This window comes from Pyrus communis, chromosome 3 (assembly GCF_963583255.1).
Source record: "Pyrus communis chromosome 3, drPyrComm1.1, whole genome shotgun sequence".
NCBI classification, from domain to species: domain Eukaryota; kingdom Viridiplantae; phylum Streptophyta; class Magnoliopsida; order Rosales; family Rosaceae; genus Pyrus; species Pyrus communis.
The window spans coordinates 4,609,249-4,635,871 of record NC_084805.1 but is presented as its reverse complement, the minus strand read 5'-3'; the positions used below and the strand labels follow the sequence as shown (position 1 = coordinate 4,635,871).

Sequence of the window (26,623 nt, the reverse complement as noted above, 5' to 3'; positions counted from 1 at the left end):
GGGTAAATTAAAGTATGCACTCTCAAGTTTGTGTTCAATTACAACCTCATGCATGCATCATAAGAAAGCCCACCCCCGCAGGGTAGCCGCTAACACTTGGCTGCAGGAGGGGAAGGGTTAAGTGAAACTCAGCCTGGCCTGGTCAGGAAGAGATTCACAGACTATTGCTGCCCAAAAATAGATTTCATCCTTATAACATTACAATTTCATACAATAACAATAACTTAGAATTTCATCGCATGTCATACAACGGTTAAAAATTGTTAATTGGTCTGTTAAATAATGATTCGCCCCAGGGGGCATCTATAATTTTATGACAAGGCTGTCATCGGTGCCATGTGGACAAAAAAATTTAAAAATAAAAAAATAAAAATAATAATAATAAAAAAATAAAAATAAAAAAAAACCTTAAACAACAATCTCATTTGTACAACCTTGGAGGAAAAAAATTCAGAAAGAACAAATATGAACACGTGCGTTGGAAAGTAGAAATTTTATAAGAAATTATAGCACTTGGGACCGTATGTACAGGAACTCAAACACCCTACTAAACAAGACCTGGATATGTGACAGGTTGCAACGAAAGATAAAAGAAAAGAAAATATCTTGTCTCATGGTTCAGCAACAGATTCACTTGTTTCTATCTTCTTCCCTTCAAGCAACGGCGTTGTGTTTGACCTTTCCGTTTGGATGGTCACCTGATGCTCACTTTCCTCGTTAAATCTATCCACGCTGTGCAGAAAGATTCCTGTGATGGTAGCCAAATAAGGATTACAAATCTCGATTTCCATGTACCCATTACACAAGCTGGTAATTCACGTGTCACAATACAAGTAGAGAGATGACATATTTTTCCGTGTCCCTCCACTTGTATTGTGACACATGGAATACTAACGTCTCATCTATTTTGGAATTACTCAAATATCCATGCACTAATTAAAATTCCATCGTCTGACAAAATGTCAAATTCAAAAAGTTCCACTGTAAAATAACGGGGCAACTGCTAGAAACTTACCTATAAACCATATTATAGCTGATGGAAACAAAATAGCTGTTAGAATAAGAGCAGTCTTCCTCCAGTTGTTAATTGCATCCTGCACAGTCGACAACCAATCCAAAACCGAAAGAAAGAAGAATACTCAGTTAGAATGTGCAACTAAGGATTTCTAAAGGGATCATTTGCAAGTTAAATGACATATAATGAAATACTGGAAGGCAAACCTGGAGAACTCCAACAAGAGGTGCGGAAGGTACATCACCGAAGATATGAATTGAAACCGTTGAAATAGCCATAGATAATGGCCTCATATTAGGTTTAACACAATGGAGATTAATGTAATTTACAGGACCCTGCAAAAGGGAAACATAGAAGACCAAGAGGAGGTGAGTATTCCGTAGGTCTGGCACTAAATATCTATCATGCAAACAGTGGAACACGGTAATTATCTACTTTTTGAGCCATGCAAAGTAGTTCAGTGTTCGGCAGCATAGGCAAATTGAACAAAACCAAAAAAATAATAGGAGAAAATTTCTTTGAATAGGAACGTACCTGAGTTGCAAAGACAAGTAGTTCACCGATTGCGAAAAGAGCTAGGAAAGCATACATATTCTTGAAGCAAAAGGCACCAAAGCAAAAGGCACCCCCAATTAACGTTACCACTGAAAGAAGCTGCAATACGGTCTGGTACTTAGTGATGCAAAGGCAAAGAAACAAAAAGGAACACAATGATTGGATAATGACTATACAAGTTATCCATAGCCAAGCAGCAGTATTGCATATACACAACTTTCATTTTATAGATTCGTTAGATAATGGTATCAAGTAAAACATTTTGGATTACCTTAAAAGCATTAGAGATGGTGTTAGTCATATAATCCAGAAGAAAGCCTCCCGCTAGTGTGCCCAATATTCCGCACACAATTGTAATACCTCCAAATATAAGATCTGCATCAGTCTGCCAAAAGACCATGAATTTAAAGCAGCTTTTATCATGGAGCTATCTCCTAACTACTTAACATCAACTATGACTACACCGAGAATAAGAAAGGAAAAAAATATTGAATAATACAAATCTATACAATCAAAGTGAAATGCTTACCATATGATATATATTATATCCAGCCTTAGGCCCCCAATATGAGTATGCACCTATGACAAAGTTGTATGCTATGTAACCTACAAATGAAAATTTCACATTTTCAGGGAATTCGTATTTAGATAAAGATGAAAGCAAAATGATGACTAAAATATTACACCACTGAATGAGTTCTCAGGAAACTAGCCAGTGAAAGAACTATACAAAGAAACAACCATGAACCAAAGAAATTCATATACAAACACTAGTTGGTAAAGCAGGTGGGGAAAGAAAAAGATAAGTACCTAGAACATTCACAACATAAACCTTATCCACCAATAGCACCTTCACATCTTTCAAAAACCTTGAAATTTGATTCTTTATGATTGATACCAATTTTGACCTGCCATAAAATAAGATCTCAGGTATCAATACATATATGTTTACTATTTCTTCTAAAACTTATTGAGCATAATAGCGCGTGACATAACATACAAAGTTAAACGAAACAATAATTTAACGAGTAATGCTTTACTGTCATGCAAGTGGAACCCACATATACTTCATTATAGGAAACCAGCTGTTTGTCCTAATCCTTACAATGCCTAATGCGACCTCTCACAGTTGCTTTATTTAACAGTTATAGTGGACACTATTGATATGATAAACATGTGCATACCATTACCATTTAAACAAAAAGCCGAATTTATCCTCAAGGATATATTATGAGGAGAAAACGGTGGCCAACATTAAAAAACACCTGAGCAACTTACACCAGGTTCATAGGCTGGTCCAGCTTACAATTAATCTTTCCAATTCTCATAAATGATTCACTGAAAAGTCCACCTGGTTACTGATTTTATGCTAATCATTAATGCTTAACATATTCAGGGTTTGATATATAAATGTTCCGTTTAAACGATATATATTTCATTAATACCTTTTAATTCTTTTCAAATTTCTTTGTTCCTTGTGTAATTCAACTACTGTCTCAGTATGACCAGGGTGAGCATGGAAATAATTGACCACTTAAGAAGGATACAGAAATTCAAATAGAGAGTGAAGTTTATGGAGTGTTTCTGTAGTTTCTTTAGGTGTTTCATGGAATGCACGACCATGTTTCTTGGATTCCTTGTGTTTCTCTAACAATATTGGTGTTTCTTATCCCTTAGGAAAGGAGTGTCATTTAATTAACTGGAATAGTGTTTCATGGACTATGAGTCCATGTTTCTTGTATCCCTTGCATTTTCTCTAATAAACCTCGTGTTTCTCATCCCATAAGAAAAAAAAAGCAGTGTATTTATGTCGGCTGAAATATTGTTTCAAGTTGAGCAAGGCTAACGCACACTGAACTTGTAAGCTTAGTTAATTTTCACATGAATCATAATGCTTTATCCCCCACCAAAAAGGTGGTTGTGTGTCTAGGTATATACAAGCACAACTATAAATTTTAGAGATTATATTACAGAGAGGTAGCTTCAATTGAGGGACACCCGTTGTAGGCCCACTCTACATTATATTTCAACAATCCAAAATGTCTAGTTTTTAGGTCCTCTATCAAAGATCATTGTAGCAAAAAGTCACCCGAATCTGAAACTATTTACCCTCTCAATTAAATGGTGGCCACTTTAGTGTTTTGTTGAAACACTCTGTTCATCTAATTTTTTGCAACAACTAGATGTCTTAATGATTTTGGATTTATCTAATATTTGACAAGATCTTTGATTGTGGAACTAAGAAATGTATTACATACATATGAGCTTAAGGATGAGTGACTCACTTGGAAGATTTTTGTAAGTTAGAATTTCTCACATGTTCCTTCATCGAACAGGAAGCTTGTTCACCATTCGAAATATCTGAATCTGTGCAGAGTTTCAAAACAAAATTAGCAGTCAAAGGAAAAGAGTAACTATAATACAATTAACAGAACGGAAACCTTCACTATCCTGATAAAAATAAAAAGTTCATAAAACATTATCAGCAGTACTTTCTGGTCAATAAAGAGGGACAGAAACTAAGGTAACAGTGATTAACTAACATAACAGAACTTTTAAAATACATATTTTACACCTTTTACATCATAAGAGTTTATGGTTCTAAGATTTGCCAAATAGCACCTCTAACGAACATGACACATTGCATCATTACTTTGTAATGCATAACACAATGTTCAGAATTTATTCAGAATCATGAGCATTTGCTACCTAAAAACTTGAGGAAATGAGGAAACCTATTAGTTAAGCAATCCTCTTACAGGATAGGGGATTTAGAGATTTTTCATAAAATTTTATCAGACGGCCGTATCCTAACATAAATTTGATGAAATTGAGGTTCCACCATAAAACCAATTGGCAATATGAGGAGTAGCCCAAGATCATATATGCACATAGCAAACCTTGTCCCTCACCAATGTGGGACAACTCTCAACACGCCCCCGCACGTGTGGCGGATTTTCAAGCCTACACGTGGACAACAATTGGATGACGTGGAGCGTGTGTGGCTGTTGAGCTTCACACGTGGACAACCTTGCTCTGATACCATGATGAAATTGAGGTTCCACCATAAAACCAATTGGCAATATGAGGAGTAGCCCAAGATCATATAAGCACATAGCAAACCTTGTCCCTCACCAATGTGGGACAACTCTCAACAAAATTTTCCTGTCAACTCAACTCAACTCAACTTAGTTTTTATCCCAAAAAGAAAATCTGAGAAAAGTTATCATATAAATTAATATAACTCCTAAAAAATGCAGTTATGCAGTATAAACGGACGGTAAAATACTAAAATCACAAAGTTATTCATTGATGAATGCTTCACATCTACATAGCCTATTAGAGATGTTCCAATTAATTATAAGCTATTCTGCAGCTAGTCAGGTAGAGGACATGGCTTTGTTTTTATAATGGTCTATTATCTGTTGATACAGCTTCCACATTACCATATGTATCACTAACTTGAACTTCTTCAACAGCCGTTTCCACTGCTGTCAGTGCTTTTTTTGATTCAGGATGAAAAAAACCTGTAATCACAAATTGCTTAGCAATGACCCTTAAAAATATGGTAAAACCGTGGAAGACAATGAATTGATGCCTAAAATCACACCTTTCAGCTGCAAAGGCTTCATAACAAACCCTAGAATAGCAAATGGAAGCATAAGGATTGCTTCCCCCACAAATGCATAACGCCACTTGGTGTGACTTCCAACCTATGTATTATAAATAACAGACAACCAAAAAATGATCAACATGGGAACAAGTGAGGACCATCAAACCGTAAACAAATATGCATTTTTATATAAAGAATTCTATCTAGAAATTTTTATTTGGGTCAAGACACCACATATGCTAAATGAAACTAACCCCCGTCGCAATTAAGTATAACTTACCACCCCACCATAAACATAGCCAAGTGCATATCCACTTGGTATGCACATGTAGAACATACCAAGCCATGCAGTTTTCTGAAATAATAGACACAGCATAAGTCAATTGACAGCAAATCTAAAAATATATATGATATTAAAATAATAAAATAAAAAAGCAATGGGGTGAATATATACATGAATGAATAGGTGGGGTGTGTTCAGAATGACACCGTAAAAGAAAACCTACTACTAAGAACATATCCAAAGCTCTTGATAGTTTAGAAAAGTCAATTAGCACTGCAACTCTAACATATTTCTGACAGGGAATCATATATGTTCTATGGCATTCCTAGATAAGGCAGTGGCCAAGTTACATTACACTGGCTTTATATAGGGAAAGAAAAGAAAAAAAAGGAAAATTACAGCTCGACTTAATACATCTTGAATTTTTTATAATCCATTAGATGCCATATTTTTAAATGGGTTTTGTCACAATATTTTGCTTATATATTTTCTTTAATTTTTCACACACTTAAACTGAGAATAAATATATAGTTTTTTCCTTTGAGATATACTTATTTTTAGGTAATGTAGTTTTTTCTTTCGAGATATACTTTTTTAATAAGGTTCAAAATCTTCGGAAGTATATCCCACCGTTGAGTAAAAACCAAATGGAACCAACAAATTTAAAATGTTTGGCATGCCATGAAACACAAGATACCATACCTGAGCAGCTGGGGCATTATCGTCAATGAATGGAGCTGCAAGACTAATAAACGAAGCTTCCCCAACACCAACTAGCCTTTAGAGAACAGAAAAGGAATTAAAACAATGAAAACAAACAAACATGATCAAACAATATCCCATATTACTGGATTGCTCAAAAACTTAACATCAAGGAGCAACAAGCTGGGGGAGAAGGTATATCAATAAAACAAGAAGGATGAAGTTACTTACATGCGGAAAATAGTAATGGACCAGAAATCGAATGAACAAGCACAACCAACTATCGCAAAGGTCCAAACTGATAATCCAACTCCAATGAGCCTAAATGGACTTACACTGCAAAATTTAAAATGGCATAATTAAGAAATCTAAATGCTTCTGAATTTATACATATCTACACACACACATATACACATATATATAGTCCACTTCTTATATGATCGTGTGTACTGCTACTGCATCATAGACAGCACCCTATCTCTCTCCAGAAACCCAAAGCCTGAGTGCTAAAATTTAAACCCTAAGCCCAGAAACCGAGATAAATCCTAAACCCTACACCCTGACGTCATCAACTTGTCAACAGAATGGGGCGAAAACCAGCCTGCTCTTCACACAAAACTAGTCCGTATGTAGACTGTTTGCAATTGAAGCTCAACTTTATGCGTGTATATTCATAGATGCGTACATAAAGGAGGAGGGAGGGGGAGGAAGAGGAGGAGGAGGAGGAGGAGTGTCATCAACTTGTCAACAGAATGGGGCGAAAACCAGCCTGCTCTTCAAACGAAACTAGTCCGCACGTAGACTGTTTGCACTTGAAGCTCATCTATATGTATGTATATTCATAGATGCGTGCATAAAGGAGGAAGGGATTGTGTGTGTGTGTGTGTGTGTGTGTGTGTGTACACACGCAACAAAATTCTCTTCATAGACAGACATAATATGTATGACTGTTGTTTGATGTATGGTCTATATTAACAGGTGATTGTTACCTCTTTGCTAATGATGCAAATATAGGAGAAGCAATAAGCAGTCCAACCATAAAAGCTGATGACAGACATCCATCTTCAAAGTTATTCAAGTGAAACTCCCCCCTACATACAAAAAGAAATTAAGAATATTGGAACTGTCAAGGATTATTTATATTTCTATGGAAAGTAAAACATTTATCAGAAAATAGGAAAAATAAAATGGAAAACAATTATCACATGCAGGGCAACAAGAAAAGGAAAGGCCCACGAGTAGCTCAAAAATAACAAAAACAAAGGCATAGAATGTAAAGAAGTATAAAAGGTATAAAAGGTGACCAGGACAACGCTTTTCAAACAATTGTTCAAAAGTATTTTTATGCAAATCTTATACCCAAGGAAATGGTGAGAATTGTTAGGAAAATATTATATTAGAAAGGAAGACACTTATCTCAAAATACTGCATGTTGCAAGCATCGTGTAGTAAACAGAACAGAAATTGGTTAAAAAAGGATAAAATGCAGATAATCCGCAACTGCCTCAACCTTAAAGTCTCAACACCGCTGCAGACTGTAGTTGGTGGATATGTTTCACACACCATAGCTAAGGATATTAATCAGAGAACAAATTTGGCAACATCTCAAATATGGTTCTCTTAGAAATCAAGTGAAATTTTTTATCCATAACAAATTGATACGGATGCACGTTTGTTTATTTCAGAAGCCTCAATAATGTTGCTGTACCATAGCACCTAGAACGTGATTATATGCAAAAACCTGAAAACTCAGCACATTCAAATAAATGGAATCAACCAATGCATGAAGACAGCCAAATATGAAAAGCCAGAGAAAGAAGGAAACCATCAAATAGTTCTTAGTATCTTACTGTATCCCGGTACCAGCCGTGCATATATCACTATCTGTACAAGTTCCGAGGCTCCCATTGACACCATTGCTTGCTATTGTTCCTCGGTCCACATAATTTATCAAGTTAATCAAGCAAAAGATAACAAGTAACCTGCAATCACAGCATAAAGACATTTATATTGCACAACGAGATACTAAAGTGACTCAAAAGTCTTGCAAAACCTTCAAATGATACTTGACTCAACCCAGCTGAAAGCTCAAACTTATAAATACATTAGTGCCCACCATGGAGAAAAACCGAATTTCCGGGTTGGTTGCCGGGAAAGTAGAGAAAAACTAAGAAATCACCAAAATCTCTGAAACCCACATAGAAATACCGTGTATTTCCCAGACCCAAGTAACAAAAACAATCAAAAACCCTAAAAAATATAAAAAGGCCAAAACTTTCTCTTGAATTCCGTATTTTCTCACCAACCAAACATACCCCAGAGCAGAACAAAAAGAAAAAATAAACACAAAAGTGTAAGAAAACGAATCACCTCTTGGGCGTGAACCAGGAAGGAGCGGGAGCTGCGGTTGAAGCAATAGCCATGGCTGTGTCCGCCGGAGGGGGCTTGGGCTTGCCTTCTTCAGAAGACTTTGTTGCTTCTTCCTTTTGTGCCATAGAAGTGGAGTAGAATATACTTTTAATATTCTTTAATCTTGGTAAAAAAAAATATCTTTAGTTTTAAGTAAAGAAAATGTTTTTAATTTTTCTGATTTGGAATTTGGAAGTTGGAATGGTAGTTGTGTGGGGGAAGGGTGCTCTTTCTACCCTCCTCCCTCCTCCTCCTCCTCCTCCTCCTCCCTCCTCCCTCTCTGATGGCTTCGTTTCTTGCTAGTTTTTATGGTAAAGCTTAAGAAGCTTGAAAATTTGATCACTTTTGGAGTTTTGAATATGGCAAAGTTGGATCAATCTTTCCAATGATTATTATTCTGTCTACCAATCGTCTCCTTCCAAAAATTAGAGAAATAAAACAAAACTAAAGTCTGAGTTTAAGATTCCTATTTTGTTTGTGGGGAATTCGATTCTATGCGTGTGCTTGCAGAGGATCAAAACACATTCTCAATAAATTATAGGTCAATAGCTTGGTTTAGAATACTAGGACAAATGATTGATATGTTGTGAAATATGGTGTGATTGTCATATATATATAAATGCATGAAGAAACAAGGCAACGTGCAGTTGAAGTCTTCAGTGACACCAATTAAAGGATCAAACCGAAGACCATGGCCGTCTTTGAGATTTTAGAAATCTTGTGCGAAATTTATAAAATGAATCCTCCTTAAAATAGTTTTAATTTTTAAAAAGTATGACAATTTATTGATACTAGAAAACATTCACTTAAATCAAAATAAATTCACTTAATATTACAATCTAGTAGTATTCTTCTTCACTTGTATGTGAAAAGTCTTATATTCAATTCTCGTTAAAGACAAATTTGAACCATATTATTGTTAGTCTATTGTGAGGCTTAAACCACTTTCCCACCTTCTTAGCATAGATAATATCGTTTGTTTAAAAAAAAAAAATCAAAACAAACTTTAGTACTCACTGATTGCATGTTTATAAATGTCCTTAATGATAAATAAAAAGAGCTATAAACATAATCTTCATTAAATAATCAAAAGTAGTTTTATCTTAAACAACCAAACATGAAGAAAAAAAAAGCATCAGACCTCTAACTTTAAAGTTCATTTGAATATATAATAACGTTGTTATATTATAAATTAAGAAACTGTTGCTTTTCAAGATGTTATTATTGACATTAAAAAAAATCTCATTATACTCCAAGTTTTTATGTTTTGGAAATAAAAAAAAGTATCCTTTATAAGGAGTGCACAATGCGGTTTAAAATGCTAATAAAAACAATTTTTTAAGTATAGAACATTATTACATGATGTTAAATGACAAAAGCTTAAGGCCCCTTCAAATTTGGGACTATGTGCAACTGCACCATTCGCTCCCCATCAACGCCCCCTCTACCTAGACCTCTCACTCACAAGTGAAAAGAAGTATTACTAGACCGTAATACTAAGTGACAAATAAAATAAGTCTTAGAGGGATGAAATAGTAAAATGAATGAGAGCCGGTTATTTTTTATGGATGATAAGGCTTTCCTATATAAAGAGACCTTCGTAATGTAAAAGTTTTCCCATTTTTTCTAGGGATTTTTAACAAAAAGTTTCCGGTACAATTCACTTCAACGAAAAACCACGTTTTTACACTAAAAAGTCAATCATGATATTATTCACTTTACTCTTTATTTTGTCTTTATAGTTAAAACTCAAAGTTTTCAAACCCTTTTCATTAGTTTTTTTTTTCTTTCTATGTACTTATTTCAATAAACAATTTGTGCCAACTTTACTCTTTCGCTTGCACAACAAAAGAATAAAAGCATAAAGAGTCATGTTGTACAGCAAGCACCCTCTTTTTTAGTAGGATTCTCTTCTCTCTTCATCTCTATTCCCTTCAATCTCCTCCTGTTTAAATGATTGCGATTACGCCACGTTTACATCTTGTTTTGAATTTTTATATAGAGAATAAGACAAAAAAGAAAAAGTGTGAGAGAAACGGATGAAAGGAAATGATAATAAAAGGGAAGAAAATCCTACTTCTCCTCTTTTTCATGCTTGTTCTATATTTTCCATCAGCGGACATATGTACATGTTTTTTTTTTTTCTTTTTTTTTTTTTTTGGAAGAAACATATGTGCATGTTTTTCAACTCACTTTTTCATTTGGTTCATGGTGGGACGACACATGTTTCATGGAAAAATCTTAAAAAATTCTCTCTTTTTCTTTCAATTTTGTGTTGGAAGGCGAGGATTCTTTTTGGAACCGGATTTCTAACGTTGCGAGAAAGTTTTATACACACAACTTCTAAACTTTTCATATTCCTTTTTTTATTTATGACTATGAATTGAACAAATCAAACGAAAACGACAAACAAAATTAAACATATGTGTATGAGGCTAAAAAGGGTATATGGTTATCATTTCCATTGTTTTTTCTACGTGCACCTTTGTTTTTGGTTTGGTGTAAACCACATGGCTTAAGACTTCGGAACAAAAGGAAGGAAAAAAAACACTAAAACTAAAACATTCTATCGTATATTTCTCGAGCGTTGTCAGGAAACAAAGAATTGAAACAATATACAAGCCTGTGGGTTGATAAGAAGAATTAGCACCCCTTGCTCCGTTTCCTGAAACAGAGAATATTGGTGTCCGAGAGTTCAGTTTGTTCCTGCGCGCATTGCTAGTCTCAAGCAAAACAGACTAGTTTTTGACACCTTCATCAAGGAATTATGATTTCACTTTGACCGAAAAGTCAAGCTTATAAACTATTTTCCCTCCTTAATCACAGTTCATCCTTCGTTGTTACGCAAGAGGTTGATCCCTCAACGTCTTGTGATTTCATTGCAATACCGTTCTCTGTATCTAAGCTGCGATATGAAACTTCTTCTTTTTCTTCTGTATTCTCTGACCGGTGGAGCTCACTGTCATGATTTGCTTCATCCACATCGCCCTCAAATGCCATGCTATAAGAAGCATCTTCCTGGTTTACCCCCCATGATTCGTCTTCTGATGGAGTTGGTGAAAGGGGTACAGCATCATCAATTAAGTCCGCAACTCTCACCTTGTCAACCAAACCAATCGTTATTATACATAGATCATTCTACTGCATTTATCAATAAGATTTACATAATAATTCTAGTAGCTCAACTTGACGTTGCTATAACTTTTGCGTCTTCAAAATGTCACGAAGGGCATCCAAGGTCGCTTGATTATACAAGAAACAATGAAAACGAGGGGGAAAGATAATGAGCAATAAGATTAGACAAAGCAATTTCAGTGTAGGATGCTTGCAAGTACCTGCATCGGTTGCAAATCATTAAGTTCTTTATCATCAGTTTTGCTCACTCCTTGAGCTTGGAGCTCCATGGAATCCCGAATGAGTTGACGAAGAAAGTTCACATCATCGGACATAACTCCAAACCCTTTCAAAAGCTTGGAGCCCAGCTGCAAACTCGTCTGCATGAATTAAAATATTAGTCTGGTGTCAAATTGTATTAAAAAAAGACTTGCTAGTTATGTATTCAATAACGCAAACAATAACAATCAATTAATTTGATACCTCTGCGCTTTCCAGAATAGCATCTGTTGCACCTGATTGCTTCAGTTCTAAAAGGTGCTTGAGATCCAGAGCTCTCGCATAAATTGGGATCTGCAATACAGAACTTTTACCATATTCAGACCACAGTGGAGAAGTATACAAAAGGGTTTAAAATCCAGAGGAAAGGAAATGGTATTGGCAGGAGTTTAGCCTTCATAGTACTTGAGCTGGTGCAATCAATGTATAGCCAAAAAGGACTGGGATTCTCAAATCGAATTGGATGCCAGTATCAAATTCATTGGTTCTACAATGCCCTTCAAATCAGAGTTCAATGGGAAACTCCTTGAAGCACAAACGGTATGATCTCACTCGGTGTGTATAGGTAATATTTCTTACTCTAAATTTCTATGATTGTAAGCTGTATAACTAAACCACGTCATGGTCCAGATGAATACAGAAGAGCTGGAATGAAGATAATGCAAAATGGGACGGGGTTCCCCACACACACACAGAGACGTGCCGAAGTCAGTAGAAAACTGTATAAAGAAGAGGAAAACAAAAACAATTTCAGGCTTCATCTAAAAAATGGGTTTAAAAACCACTGAATGTCCTACATTGAGTTGAAATCCAAAACAAGAGAAGCTCAATTCAAGGATAATTCATGCAGCAATAGCAAGTTTGAAACCTGCGCTTTTAGCCCAAGATTGGATAACATGGACCTTACATATAAAACAACATATTTAAAATAAGGAAAAATGTTTCTATCAAATCACAAGCACTGAAACTTCACAAGCTCCCGACAACAATTTTTTCCCTTTGATGTGGCTTCTAGTGAACCCAAATACAGTTTCTGTCCTCTTGTTGTTTTGTCACAAGGCAAGGACTTTTTCTGTCTACTTTGTGTGATTGCATCCTATGTGCTTATAATGGATTGACAAGAGAGAGAGAGAGAGAGCGCATTACCGCTGGGAAAGCCTGTCGAAGCCTTTGAACGGCCTCAGTAGTTTTACTCCTTGCAGTGTACATAACCATGACAGCTTTTGGGGAAGCGATGCCAGCAGATTGCAAAACTGCTGGACGTGATCCATCCCCATACAGAATTGGAAAACCAAGTTCCCTAGACGCCTGTAAATGGAATGGTGAAAATAGTTTAATGTCATCACCAAGTATATCAATTTATCCTTAACATACGTAAAAGAAAAAAAAGAACCGCAATAAATATATAGATTTTCCATTTGTTTAAAGAAGATGTCAAACTTCAAGTGTCAATCAAAAAACTAATACGGTTTAAGGAAAATAAAATGAAAACAATCATAAACTTTATCTGGGTAGCAAATTCCAATCTGCATATTAAGCATTTTGACTTTTTCAGCACTGATTCCCAGCTTCTAATGCAATTATGCAATTAGAGTCCCAAAACAACATATGATATCTAGATTAGAAGGTGTGTCTACCACAGTTTAGCTCTTGAGGCTTGTTAAATATAGCGTTTATGATATCGAGATTACTGCATTGTTGATGAGATCCTTACTGTTTTCATGCCATCAGAAAATATTACAACTATACAAAAACCAATTTGGTGGGTGACAATCATTTCATTCTCAGGGGGTGTAAAATTATATAGTACTTTATACCAGACAATTCAAAATCCACTGTTCTGTTGAAGTTATTAAAACCAGACTTCCTCAATTAATTATGGCAATTAAGAAGATTTCACTTGCTTTATTAAAAGTGTTCAACTATTTCAGACTAAAAAAGAAGTCATTCAAATATTTCGGACTGAGCAAGCAATCATTCATATAAAATCCTCTTTAACATAGAAAGCAACGAAAATAAATTTCATTGACCTTCACCACAGAAGGATCCAGATCAAAAGCTACAAACGGCCATCCCAGATTATCGCTATTTATCCCGGAAGCCAATGGGGTGGACAAGAAATTGGCAAGGACCTGGACATGAAGGAAAGAGAGCAAAAGGAATTACAATAGGATCAGAGTCCCACAGCCCACTCGCAATTATAATCTTGCAGAAGAACATAAGTTAACCTTACCTGTCCCATTTGTCCAAATCCAAGAATAACAACAGGTTCACTTGAATCAAAGTTCACCACCTCAGCAGTTTTCTGTACACAATTGTTCAAAATTCAGGCACTAAATTGAAACTGAATATATGGGAATATTATAAATAAAAAACTAATTCAGAAAAACTGGATGGTTGTACTTTATGATTTATCATAAATAATTATTAAAAGGAAAAGTAGAAAAAAAAATTGATTAGAGTGAAGAAACTTCAAACGGTTATATTCAGTTTCTGATAAAACGTTAAACAAGTAATGTTATGGCCTTGTAATGTAAAGAGTTGATGCATGAAAAATCAATCCAGATACATCAATGCCAGATTTATCATCAATCAATTCCTACTTGATGTAGGAACTTACATCCTCGGCACCAAATTTGTCATCAATCAATTCAGCAGCCCTTCTTCCAGCATCATTAAGCAATGGGGTCAATGCCATTGACAAGACAACAACAATTATAAGCAACTTGTTAAGCTCGAGTGGAAGTACACCAAGCCTGTTTTGACAAGGCAGGAAGTTATTTAAACAGATAGAAATCCTGACATGTTCAGTCATGTTATTCTTTGTTTGATATAATGAGTTATGAGTTATAACTCACCTATTTGCAAGCGAAAAAACTACAAATCCGAACTCGCCTCCTTGAGATAGAAGCAGTCCTATTCTTACACTTTCTTGTAAAGTAAGTCCAACACGAGGGCCTATTGCTGTTATTATCAGTGTCTTGATGACAATCAAGCCTGCCAAGAGAGAAAGCACATTCGGCCACTCTCGGAAAAGAAGCTGCATATAAAAGAATATATGACTTATATAAGAGAAAAGGAAGGCTAAATTATGAATGATTATTCTGTTTTTTTCTATTATTGGTGCATCTGTAAATGTTGTATATGAAAACCGAACACGAAGTTAGATATGTTAATGTCACGCAGGTCAAAAAATCTTTATTTGGTTATTTATCAAGAAAATAGGATCACTTACCAGATCAATAAAATAATTAAAGGAAACAGAATAAAATGCATAGGCATAACCAAGTTTACTGTTTTCATACAAAAAATAAATTAGGGACCATTTTGGTGCCTTAGTTCACTAACAGTATTCTGTCATTGAAACATTTAACAAAGAGAACCGTTTGAAAACAAGCAGGCAGCCACACAAGTATCCAAAAATTGCTTTTCAGAAAAGAAAAGTTTAGAAAATAAGCTTGAAACCAGAAACAGCAAACGATGTTCGAAACTAAACAGTACTTATGTACCGGCATGTCAATGGACGTCCCTGTAGTTACAAAAAATAATCCAAGAAGTAGGCCTCGAAATGGCCTTATATCAGCTTCAATTTGTGTCCGGAAATTTGTTTCCGCTAACAGTGCTCCAGCCAAAAATGCTCCAAGCTGCATATATAGTGAAACTCAACTATTACATAGATAGAGGAGGTAATAATCTTAGATATTCTACATCTATGAGAAGGAATATCAAACCGTATCACTGAAACCCAACTTCTGGGTGAGAAGTGAGGTCCCTGCAACTGTCAATAAGCAAAGTGCAACAAAAGCCTCAGAGCTCCTTGCTTCTGCCACAAACTGATTTGACAAACTTAATTTAGTGGCCAGAAAGCAAATATATAAAGAGTTTAAGCTGTTCTGTTTGCCATGCGCACCTCAAAAACTCGTCGAAGAAGGAATTTTCCTCCAAGAGAAAGAATACCGAGTCCACCTAAGGCTTTTAGACTTTCCTTCAGAAGCATTGGCCATATACTTTCCTCTGCTAGGTTCTGAAGAAAATAAAAATTGAAGGAATGCTGAATGAGTGACTAGTATCTGAAAGCAGATAAAATGTTCAAAAAGAAAACAAAAAGTAATAAAACAGCACACTCAAGATAAAAGGTGCAAAAAGTCACGACACAAATCAGGGATGGTTGATAAAATAAAATTTACTCAAAACATGAAGCCGTTGATAATAAAAACAGGTTTTCTGTATTAATAATTTAACAGAATAGAAGCTAGCTTCATCAAAAATAAAATTCCCTACAAATAGAGTGATATTTTCCAGCAGTAAGTATCCTTCACTGATAATATATTTTGGATCAGACCTAGAAATTAGAATTGAAAATTGCCAAATCAATTTGAGTTTTTCGTTGGATTTTCTCTGGAATTTCTTTCTTCCATACTCCATTCTCTTCACAGAAGACATTGCACAGATTACATAATGAGATGAACAGAGGTCTGCTCATCTTAAAGAGACAAACCACCCAGTACTCACGGTCATACAATCAATTCTTTTTTTATTATATATAAGGAGGCAATGATTTTGTGTTCTACCATCAGTATTCAGTAATCCTAATTACATTAACACAATTGTACATTCAACTGTAATTATGTAGTTAAAAGAAAATATTAGTTGAATTTCTCATATACCTGGCTTTCCAGCACTGGAAGTATGACTAAGAGAGGTACGACTGCTATGTCCTGAAAATATCAAGTAGTGGGGGGCCAAAAGTTACCGATATCATACTCTTGTTATATACTTTGCATGGCAACGTTATCAAAATCCATAACGGGAAGTAAAAGAAAAAGCAACAACACTGCTTATTCCATTCAATTCAACAAATCAAAACGAACCCAAAAAGGAAAAGAAGAAAAAATATTACTCCAAGCATGGTTTGGAATAGAACCTGTAAAAGAAGTATCCCTAGAGTTGCTGACCCAAATCTTGTAGGGAGTTCACCTTTCTCTGCAAGTAGCTATATATTATGCTATGTAAGCAGCGATATCAATGGTCATTAAATATATTACATATAAATTAACAGAAAATTTATTGGCACTAGGAATAAAGTACACACTCTGCATTGTTGTCCATTTTAGAACTTGTAAAAGTTAATGAAATTGAAATACTGGATACTCTCAAAAACTAAGACAGTGAATTCCCCACACTAGGATCTTATATGTGTAACGTGTTACATGGATTATGCCCGTTCAAGGGACCAAAATTTGGATAAAAGATATGATATGCTGGGAAGCGTATAATACACACATGCATGCTTATTGTAATTCTTACTAAATTGTTATGCTTTATTTGCTGGTAAGGTGTTATAGTCAGGTCATACAAGCACCATTAACACCAATGATAAAACAGCAAACCCTTCCAGCACCTCCTTAGACAACTATTTCTACCATTATATTGTTAACGTTCAACTTCAGGTGTATTTGACAATTAATCAAAACCAGGTAATCTCCTTTTTAGATTAATAGTTCAGCTTTGATTTAAAAATGTGAAAATATTTGTTACAAATAGGATATGTAATAGATTGGACACAAGTACTATATTTCATAGGTCATACATTATGCATGGTGATTGAGATTTTGGGCAAGCTTAAAAGCATGGTTTTAAAGTTTGACAACAAAGCATCCTTAACAATGAAAACGACTTTAAGTTTAAAGCCAGTACAGCCCAATTCCTGGTCAGGTTAACCCAACAACTGAAATGTCATGGTGTGACTGCAACTATATAGATTGCTATTACCCCTGGTAAGAAGTAAACTATCATCAAAGGGTTCTTACTAAAGCTTGGAAAGAAAATGAAATATTTAAAGCACGCCACTTTAGCTTAGCAAGGGGGGAAGGAAGAAGGAAAATGATCACTTTTCCTCAAATATAACTAGCCATTTTCTTCCACCGCTATATCTGGAATCATAATAGCAGCTAACTGAAACAGATTTCTTCATTTGAAAAATTCTGCAGTTCCATATTTAAAGTACCTGAAGTACAAAAGCTGAAGAAGACAGAGAGAGAGCAGCACCAATCACTACGGCTTCATCAACGCTTCTAATGTTGACCTATTATGAAAGGAAGAACATAAAATAAAAATTAAAAATGGCAAGGACAAGGACAGAGGTCAATCCGTATCATACTCGAGTTGGTGACACTGAAAGACAAACCAATAGTGATTTTAAACATCAAGAAGACCTGCTAACTTAACAAAACAAATCTATCATACTTGAATATTTTTACCAGGACAAGCACTTGGACAAAGATAATAAAGAAAATTGGATTACCACTATAACTAAATTAGTTGTCAAATCTTTACGAAAACTAAATTATACTCGCTGGGTTAGCCCAAGATGTGAGGGAGGGTGGAGTAATGGGTTAGGATTAGGATGGGTGCAGAGCTTGAACCCCTTCAATGTACAAAGGACCCTTGGGCTAAAAACTAAATTATTCTCCTCGGGTTATTTGTGTAATGGGTTGGGAATAAGATAGGCCCAGAGCTTGAACCCTTCCAATGAACCAAAGACCAAAAATATATCAAACAAAGAACATAAAAGTAAAACCATCCTGAATTTATGGACAGAAAGGACGGATAAGAATAATATCAGACCTGATATGTTCAACTAGCCACTAGCTTACTGACCTTGCCCATAAGCTCAAATCTTATTATCCTAATAAAGTTAAAAAGTATGTTCCCATAAGTTGAAACTAAAAGAAGAGAATAATAGAAGAAAACCGTAAACACTGCACCTAATGTGGATGCAATCCTGAAAACTATATAATAAAGTGGAATCAAACAAGTAACTAAGTCAAAAGATTCAAATATATAACAAGAGAATACGAATGGTAATACCGTGTTACAGATAGATGAAACAAATGCTAAAAGTGTTCTACAGAACAGAGCTCTCACCAAATCGGGCCTTGAGTTAAAGAGGAACGTCAAAATTTGGGTTCCAATAGCCCCATTAGGTGGAAGTTCGAAGGCTGTGAAAGCAAGAGTAGATAATACGACCTTCAAGAGGGAAAAAAAAAACAAGGTCAAAAATTCAAGCAGCACTATAGATGGTCATTTGTGTTTTTCCATGCAATTGCAGCATTCATAAAGTGCAAACAGAAGCTTGGCATAAAAGATCAGGGCAAAGAGCAATTATAGGACTACATAATGACAAAGGTGCCATTCAAAGGTGTTTAGAATTATTAATCAACAGCACCAAGTATGCTTCCAGCTATGCTAAAATAACCGTTCATGGAATTTTCCACAACAAAGATGTTGCAAGAGCCTTAGCCCTTAAGAAATGCAAATGTCCCTATGCCTATTCAATCAGAAGTTCAGAACTTTAATTATAATTTTATATCAACCCTTATTGATCAACACACATACACACAGACACACAGAGTAAGAGAGAGACGAATCTAAAAAGTGATATTTGTTACTGAAAAGTAATTTGTTATATAAATAGCTTTTCACAAAATGATATATATAAAACTATAATTAAATTATTTGGTTCCTATCAATTAATTTGTTAAGCGAACAAAACACTGAAATGCAACGTCCATTTCTTCCTCCTACTTATTAGCAACTCAATTCCTATCTTATTCCATTCCATATGAATACTCTTCTTCTTCTTTATTTTTTTTTGGGTGCCTTATAGCTTTCCAGAATACAAATACAACCATAAAATCTGAAATAACCTCAAAACTTACATTTTTCCAGTTATATCAATACCCTAACTACTCCAGTTTGAATTTCATAATTATCCTCAATAACGAGAATAGTATCGTCTAATTTACACAACCAGATGGACACTAGAAACACCAAGTATTTCTCTTTGTCTACAAATTACCTGAGTTAATCCCATTCCAAAGGCAAATTTTGCAAGAGCCTTTAGGCGCGAGAATGAAAGCTCCAAGCCCATCTCAAACAGCTGAAAGGGAAACATAACAGTCAAACAAAACAATGTAAAAGGTTTGCACTAACATATCACCATGAGAGGAATATAAGCTTATTTAGAAATCATATTCTTTAACTTTTGGGAGAACACAAATTGCAGAAGAAATGGCACAAGCGTCTAAGAAAAAACTATGCAAAGCAGAGGACACTTCATCCAAACACCTTCCCAGGTATTTCGCTGTCCATAATCTGAGGTAAGTCCAGGCAGTGAACCCTAAGTATTAATCCTCTTTTTTACTCTTAGTGTCACAGTTAGGTGAATCCGGTAATTAACCAATAGAAAACTAATTTAAGATGGATGTACTTATGTTTTGAGCATCATAAGGATTCGACGTAAGATAGGAGTGTTGGGCCCTCCCCCTCCTCCTTTATGTGGGCTTGGGACCCGCAGCCGACCCCACTTAGTGGGATAAGGCTTTGTTGTTGTTGTTGTTATTGTACTTATGTTTGAGCATCAATAAGTACGCACGAGAATGTATATTTTCATTCTTTCTATGAAGTACACAGGGGTGGCCGAAGCAAAAAGAAGAAGTTCTGTCTTCATAACGGAAAAGAATTTTTCGGCTTATCTCAAGTGTTAGGCAACCACTAGACCTCAAAAACTCAAGTTAGAGAATGAGCCAAGCATGCATATCAAGCTAACACCCTCCTTCCTCACCTGCACCTCCCTAAACAGCAAAATATGGGAAATGCCAATAGGAGGTTCAAGGCATGATCTCATGCGACTCAGGTCTGATACCCTGTTAGACAACTACTGAACCCCAAAAGGATAAGTTGTTAGGGAATACACCAACTATGTATATCGGCAATGACCATTTGGAATAAAGACATTTAGTCTCCACTTTGTTCTTGAGTCAAATCTCATAGATAACAGTAATTGAATATGAAAAAAAATGAACCAATAATGTAAATCAAGCTAACACAGAGGGCTATCACAGGTGCACAAAGAAAGGTGATGAATTGCAGTATTCATAGACATGGTACAGGTACAGCATAAGAATAGAAGGCCAGATATTATTAACTTTTCTGCCAGTAAACATCAACAAAGAATGCTTACCAAGAAAAGAATCCCCCATTCAGACAAAACTTTCACATCTGTAAGATTCCGAATCAAGCCAAATTGATTGAGTGTAATCCCCGCAAAGAAGAAACCAAGTATCTGAAAACCATAACGTATACTGTATTTCATCTAAGAAGTGATCTCGTGTAAATTTTACAAAAATAACAATAATATAGGTGCGATTCAACAACAGTCTTACAGGACTAGCTTTAATGATCTTGAATGCTGGAACGATAATGACAGTAACAGCTAAGAACGTCAAAGTATCAAATCCCAAATCATTAATGACATCAGCAGCGCTGGCAACATCAAGTCCTGCACGTATAATCCGCAATCTTTTTGAAAGGACTGGTCTGTGGTTTGAGAAATAAAGTCCTCTCCATCCGCATACAGAGGAAGCTAGTAAAGGATTTCGCAAGAAGTTTCTTGCAACAAAAGGGCGATGCCTTGTCTTGTAATTAGTGGCATATGATAATGGATGCAGTTGCTGGTTACTGGAATACGGAATAAAAGAACACCCAGAAAACCGTGATATGGACAGAGAGCAGGCCATAAACGGGCTCTTTTGTTTGACAGTGTTGTATCCCTGCAAGGAAGAGAAGACAAGATATAGGCTAGATTAACTTAAACAATTGTACTCCACTATCAAAATGCAGGAACAAAGAAGAATGGAAAACTTAATGGCTTTCGATTTTAAACAAAATTCCGAAAGTTTGGCTGATTGCATGTTCTGGTTTCCTGTTGTGGATTGAAAACTTGACATAATATAAGGAAAAATTGGCAAAATGTTGAGCACATAAATAAAAGTTTGAATTTTTGTTCCCTACTGATGGTGATGGTCACCAGGTACAAAAGAAAGACAACATCTTTTCAGTTCATCATTTGGTACGCATGAAATATACAGAAGAAGGATAACAAGTAGAAGCATATTTACCTTAGAGCTTTCAAAATAAGTGAGTGACTCCAACGTAGTGCTGAGGCTGATGACACAAGAAAACCCACATTGAAGAAAAGAAAAACCCACGACTTATGTTGCTTTTCTTACAAAACCCACAATTTAGTCATGCAAAGATTTGAGGAAAACGCAGAGAGCCAAATCATTTGAACCTTCTTAGTAAAAGATGGGAGAGAGAGAGGGAGAAGCAAAAGCTGAGGACGAAAAGTGCACACGTTTGAGGCCTCCTGCCTGCCAATGTGTTTGAAACGAGAGAGAGAGATTTAATCCAATAAGCTTGGATTGCATGCGACTGTGTGTGTTGACAGTTTGTGGAGGAAGGGCAGGGTGTGAGGCAGGCGTTGGAGCAACGAGAAATGGGTTTCAAGTCACGTCAACTAAATGACAAAAGCCAATCTGATTTTTCCTTAATACTGTCAACCTGGCGATTTCCAAGGCTGCAAAGACCTTGCCACTTGTAATTATCTGACAAGAATTTTTAGCAGATAAGAGAATAAAGAAAAGAATCACCACCAATGCTTGTGCAAGTTCCCTTTTTCTTGGTGAAATTGGCTTTAGCTTTTACCACCAGCTAGCATAGGTATGAAAATATGAAGGTACAAGGGATTAGAACGGGCGAGGATGTGAATGATTGGGGCTCGTTTGGATTTGAAATGACCGAAAACGCTTTTGATAACATTGATTTTGAGTGCCAAAATCACTTTAAGTGTTTTTCGGAAGAAGAACTACATATGTGCTTCTTGCATGAAACATTTAAAGTGTTTTTCTAGAATTCACTTAGATTTTTACTTGGGACTAATTTCAAAAAAATTTCATCAAAAGCGCTTTCAGTTATTTTAAAATCACTTTCAAACGGTCATGGATAACAACCTCATATGTTAATGGGATACCTTCATTTTTCAAGTTACTTGTACCTAAAATTGATGGTAACCATTCCTATTTTCATTCATGGTAAGTGAACATTACCTCAAGGTAATGTCGTAAAGTGGGCGGTGACTGAATGAATACGAGGAAAATAAAAACCCGCTTCTAACCTCATTTAACACCATGCTTCCTCCAAAGCTTTCATCTGAATAGTCCTGTGGGAGGGGATGATTACAAACCATCTCTCTTGCCAGTCCCCGGGGTATTAGCAGCCGTTTCCAGCTGTTGTTCCCCTCCCACGGACAAGTTCTTACGCGTTACTCACCCATCCGCCACTGGAAACACAGAGCACCTCAAGATTTACGGCGTTTCCGCTTCCATGGGATGTGCTTAAAGCCTCTCCATTTTTTAAGCAACCATCACACTTCATTATCAGGTGCTAGGACGAATGAGGTTAGAGTGCATAAACTTTTTCAGAGGGCTAATAACAATTCTCTTGAATTCTAGTAGCGCAATTCCAAGTTTTTCTAGGTTTCTCATCTTGGAAACCTACTTGAAACCGCATATGAAAAAGAAGGCATCATCCTCAGTTATGCAGCAACAAATTAGAAACTTGAGGAAACTGTCAGCATTCAAGGTAAAATATAGAAGCTCGCTCTGCTGTGCTGTCCTTAATCCATGCCTTAGTTGTAATCAAACCTTAACGGGCTAATGTCTTATCAGTTCAAATTGCATTATTGTGTACCCTGATTCCGAAGGTTGTCTTTCTACAAAATCCTTTCAAGCTCTACCGCACGTAACCATTAAACCGTACTATTGTAAAGAAATTCACACACAGAATGGATGCATATTACTGCAACCCTCTCACAGTAATAAACCTCACCAGCAGCTGAAGTCTTTACAATGAGGACGGACGCAAGATTTTCTTTTTACTCAACAGACATCATATAAGGGTTTCCCTACGACAAACGAACAAAACCGTGTTATCCTTTTACACAAATCTTCCGTTAAACCAAGGTGACCATACATCAGAACTCAGACAGAACATAATCTGGGATGGCTGGAGGAATGGGAGCAAAAGAAAACCCATTTGGCGAAATTATGCGTTAGTTGAAGCATACAAAAAGAAGAACGATAGCATTAGCACAAAAGGTTTTACCATCAATCTTTATTCTTCACATGACAACCACTTTATTGACAGTAACTTACGATATTGAAATGTAATATGCAAGGGGATTCACTGAGATGAATTAGAACTGGGAGGATCAAACGCTTCACTGAGATGGATTAGAAGTGGGAGGGGCAAATTTGAGTGAAATACTATTAACGCAATGGCGTTCATCTGTGGGTGTTCGAAAACCTTCTCCTTTGAATACATGACCCAGGTGTCCACCACAAGCCGCACATGTAATTTCAGTCCTCATTCCATCTGGGTCTGGCTGAAAGCATAAGATTTTCATTAATAATAAAACTGATAGCTCCAATTAAATTAAGATGAAAAAACCAAAAAACAAGGACTACCACAAGGAAGATTACTCACGTTAAAATTTATGGCCCCAGGAAGACCCTCGTAAAAAGCTGGCCAGCCACAACCAGAATTAAATTTGGTTGTGGATCTGTAGAGAGGAGTCCCGCATCCTGCACAGTTATAGATTCCCTCCTCAAAGAACTTGTCATATTCTCCTGTGCCCGGATACCTTTATAGCACCAAATAATTTCCAGAGCACAAGTTAGCCTTCATTCTTGTATTTACAAATCATCGTAAAGTATTAAGCATGTTATAATGTTACATTACACTTTTGTAATGAAAGTTCGAAGATAGATTAATTTAGATGTTCAATGCAGCAATCCATTTTATTTCTGAAGATCTTGCAACAGCAATTTCGATTGAAGCCTATCATGCATTTCATTTTTTGTTTTAACTGGAAGTAGGAGAAATAAATAAGTCCCGCAAGTTCCTCGCACAGAGTTTCAGTAATTAGAATGAATCTAAGGGTCCTCTAGAAATTAGCAAAGAAATGAAATACAAATAACAGATACTAACGACACTTTCTACGTGTAAGAGACTACATATCACATTTCCTGTTTTACCAAATGTCTATTTGCTCACAGATTAATACTTGAAATCTCTCTAAAAGTGTAAGATGTAACCGTTGCAATGTAAAGCAGCATCCCCTATTTCAACTCCACTTGTATAATGCTTAATGTTTCAGGTCTTCCTTCTATAGTAGTCGGTCCCAAAGAGAGAAACATCTATAGGATTAGGATGACATTCAAGTTTAGTCTCATAGTCACACATTATGAACATGGACCTCTTTTTTTTTCTCTGTTCGGGACAATCCATGTAAGTCTGCCAATTTCAGTACAGAATCTGAACTATTTGGTTTTTGGATACTACTCGTATCATATCTCTCATATCATATTAACATTTTAACATCACTTTCCTCGAGCAAGTGGCAGTCATGGCAATCAACATGCCAATGTTTATAAGCAGAATACTTTAGATGACAGAGTAAAAACAACCCTAATGACGCTTGTTTTGCCACTTATATTTAGACAAAAAACGGAAACTCCCTCATTTAGTGAAAAACAGCTATCTCTGCTATACTAGACAAAAATAAATCAACTAAATACAACAACAACAAAGCCTTTTCCCACTAAGTGGGGTCGGCTATATGAATCCTAAAACGTCATTGCGCTCGGTCGTCTGTCGCTTCTTCCGTTAGATCCAAGTACTCTAAGTCTTTTTTAAGAGTCTCTTCCAAAGTCTTCCTCGGTATTTCTCTATCCCTTCGGCCCTGAACCTCTGTCCGTAATTGCATCTTCTAACCGGAGTGTCAATAGGCCTTCGTTTCACATATTCAAACCACCGTAACCAATTTTCTCTCATGTTTCCTTCAATTTCAGCTACTCCTCCTTTATCTCAGATATCCTCATTTCTAATCTTATTATTCCTCGGATGCCCACACATCCACAAAAATAAATCAACTAAATAAACAAAATAAATCAAAACATGCTTCAAAACAGCTAATTCTTTCTCTAATTTATACATTAATGCAACAAAACTGCAAGTCTAAATCAAAATAATCAAGCAACTAAACTAACAATTGCAAAAATGCCTTACTCTGTGCCTTTCTGCCTCAGAATCCGAAACTGCTCGGGAGAGAGCACGGTCCGCCACTCCTCCTCAGACTTCTGAGCCGACCCAGGTGCAGCCATGGCTACAACTACCCCGCCACGAAAGCTCCGCTTGCTGCGGTGCAAAGACCCAGCAAACCCAGCAGCCGGTATAACGCTTGCGATGGGTTTTGGAGGTAAAGTTGTGAAATGGGTTCGGAAGAGAGAAGCGGGTTTAGGGCTTGGAGGGCGGAGGAGGTTGGAGAGAGTGGGTGTGGTGATGGTGGTGGGGTTGAAGATTATGGTCTTGGAGGAAGAAAGGGGAGATGACCTCAGAATGTGCAAGCCCATTTCAAGATAGGACTCGTTCAACTGCAATAGAATATGCACCCTGCCATTTTGGGAGCCATCTTTTATTATTTTTCATTTTTGTTGAAGCAATTTCATATTTTCAATTTTTCTATTTAATTTCTGACCAAACAAAATCTTTATGTTTTATGAATGAAAAATATTAGGACGATTATGTTTTTAAACTATATTTTGTAGATGATTGGATACCTTCTTTAATGATTTTTTTTTTTTGAATGAAATGATAACGTTAGTAAGTTAAATGTTAGATTAACCACTGACGAGGTTCGAACCCACCGTCATGCAAGGACATAACACATTTTCACTACTGTGGTAAAGAG

At 36.1% G+C, this 26,623-nt stretch overlaps 3 protein-coding genes across 3 annotated transcripts; all 3 read right to left on the bottom strand.

Annotated features, from left to right (window-relative positions):
- Positions 1-482: 482 nt before the first annotated feature.
- On the bottom strand, positions 483-8,794 carry LOC137729763 (probable sphingolipid transporter spinster homolog 2). The gene is made up of 16 exons (XM_068468783.1): positions 8,539-8,794; positions 8,019-8,150; positions 7,158-7,259; positions 6,400-6,504; positions 6,169-6,244; positions 5,464-5,538; positions 5,181-5,283; positions 5,017-5,097; positions 3,856-3,937; positions 2,381-2,478; positions 2,100-2,176; positions 1,842-1,955; positions 1,550-1,669; positions 1,222-1,350; positions 1,016-1,094; positions 483-748 (listed from the first exon to the last, which is right to left on the bottom strand). Exons 1-16 carry the CDS (start codon positions 8,661-8,663, stop codon positions 612-614), a joined length of 1,635 nt encoding a protein of 544 aa, XP_068324884.1. The 5' UTR covers positions 8,664-8,794; the 3' UTR covers positions 483-611.
- Positions 8,795-11,007: 2,213 nt separating this feature from the next.
- LOC137729762 (K(+) efflux antiporter 3, chloroplastic-like) lies at positions 11,008-22,174 on the bottom strand. Its single transcript, XM_068468782.1, has 20 exons — positions 22,106-22,174; positions 21,933-21,978; positions 21,198-21,584; positions 20,996-21,097; positions 19,832-19,912; positions 18,898-18,999; positions 17,978-18,055; positions 16,895-16,963; positions 16,638-16,688; positions 15,881-15,994; positions 15,702-15,803; positions 15,480-15,614; positions 14,829-15,010; positions 14,591-14,726; positions 14,204-14,275; positions 14,001-14,102; positions 13,117-13,278; positions 12,175-12,264; positions 11,913-12,071; positions 11,008-11,676 (listed from the first exon to the last, which is right to left on the bottom strand). Exons 3-20 carry the CDS (start codon positions 21,549-21,551, stop codon positions 11,398-11,400), a joined length of 2,370 nt encoding a protein of 789 aa, XP_068324883.1. The 5' UTR covers positions 21,552-21,584; positions 21,933-21,978; positions 22,106-22,174; the 3' UTR covers positions 11,008-11,397.
- Positions 22,175-23,935: 1,761 nt separating this feature from the next.
- Positions 23,936-26,329, bottom strand: LOC137729010 (peptide methionine sulfoxide reductase B5-like). The gene is made up of 3 exons (XM_068467826.1): positions 25,942-26,329; positions 24,358-24,514; positions 23,936-24,256 (listed from the first exon to the last, which is right to left on the bottom strand). Exons 1-3 carry the CDS (start codon positions 26,283-26,285, stop codon positions 24,092-24,094), a joined length of 666 nt encoding a protein of 221 aa, XP_068323927.1. The 5' UTR covers positions 26,286-26,329; the 3' UTR covers positions 23,936-24,091.
- Between the last annotated feature and the right edge of the window lie 294 nt (positions 26,330-26,623).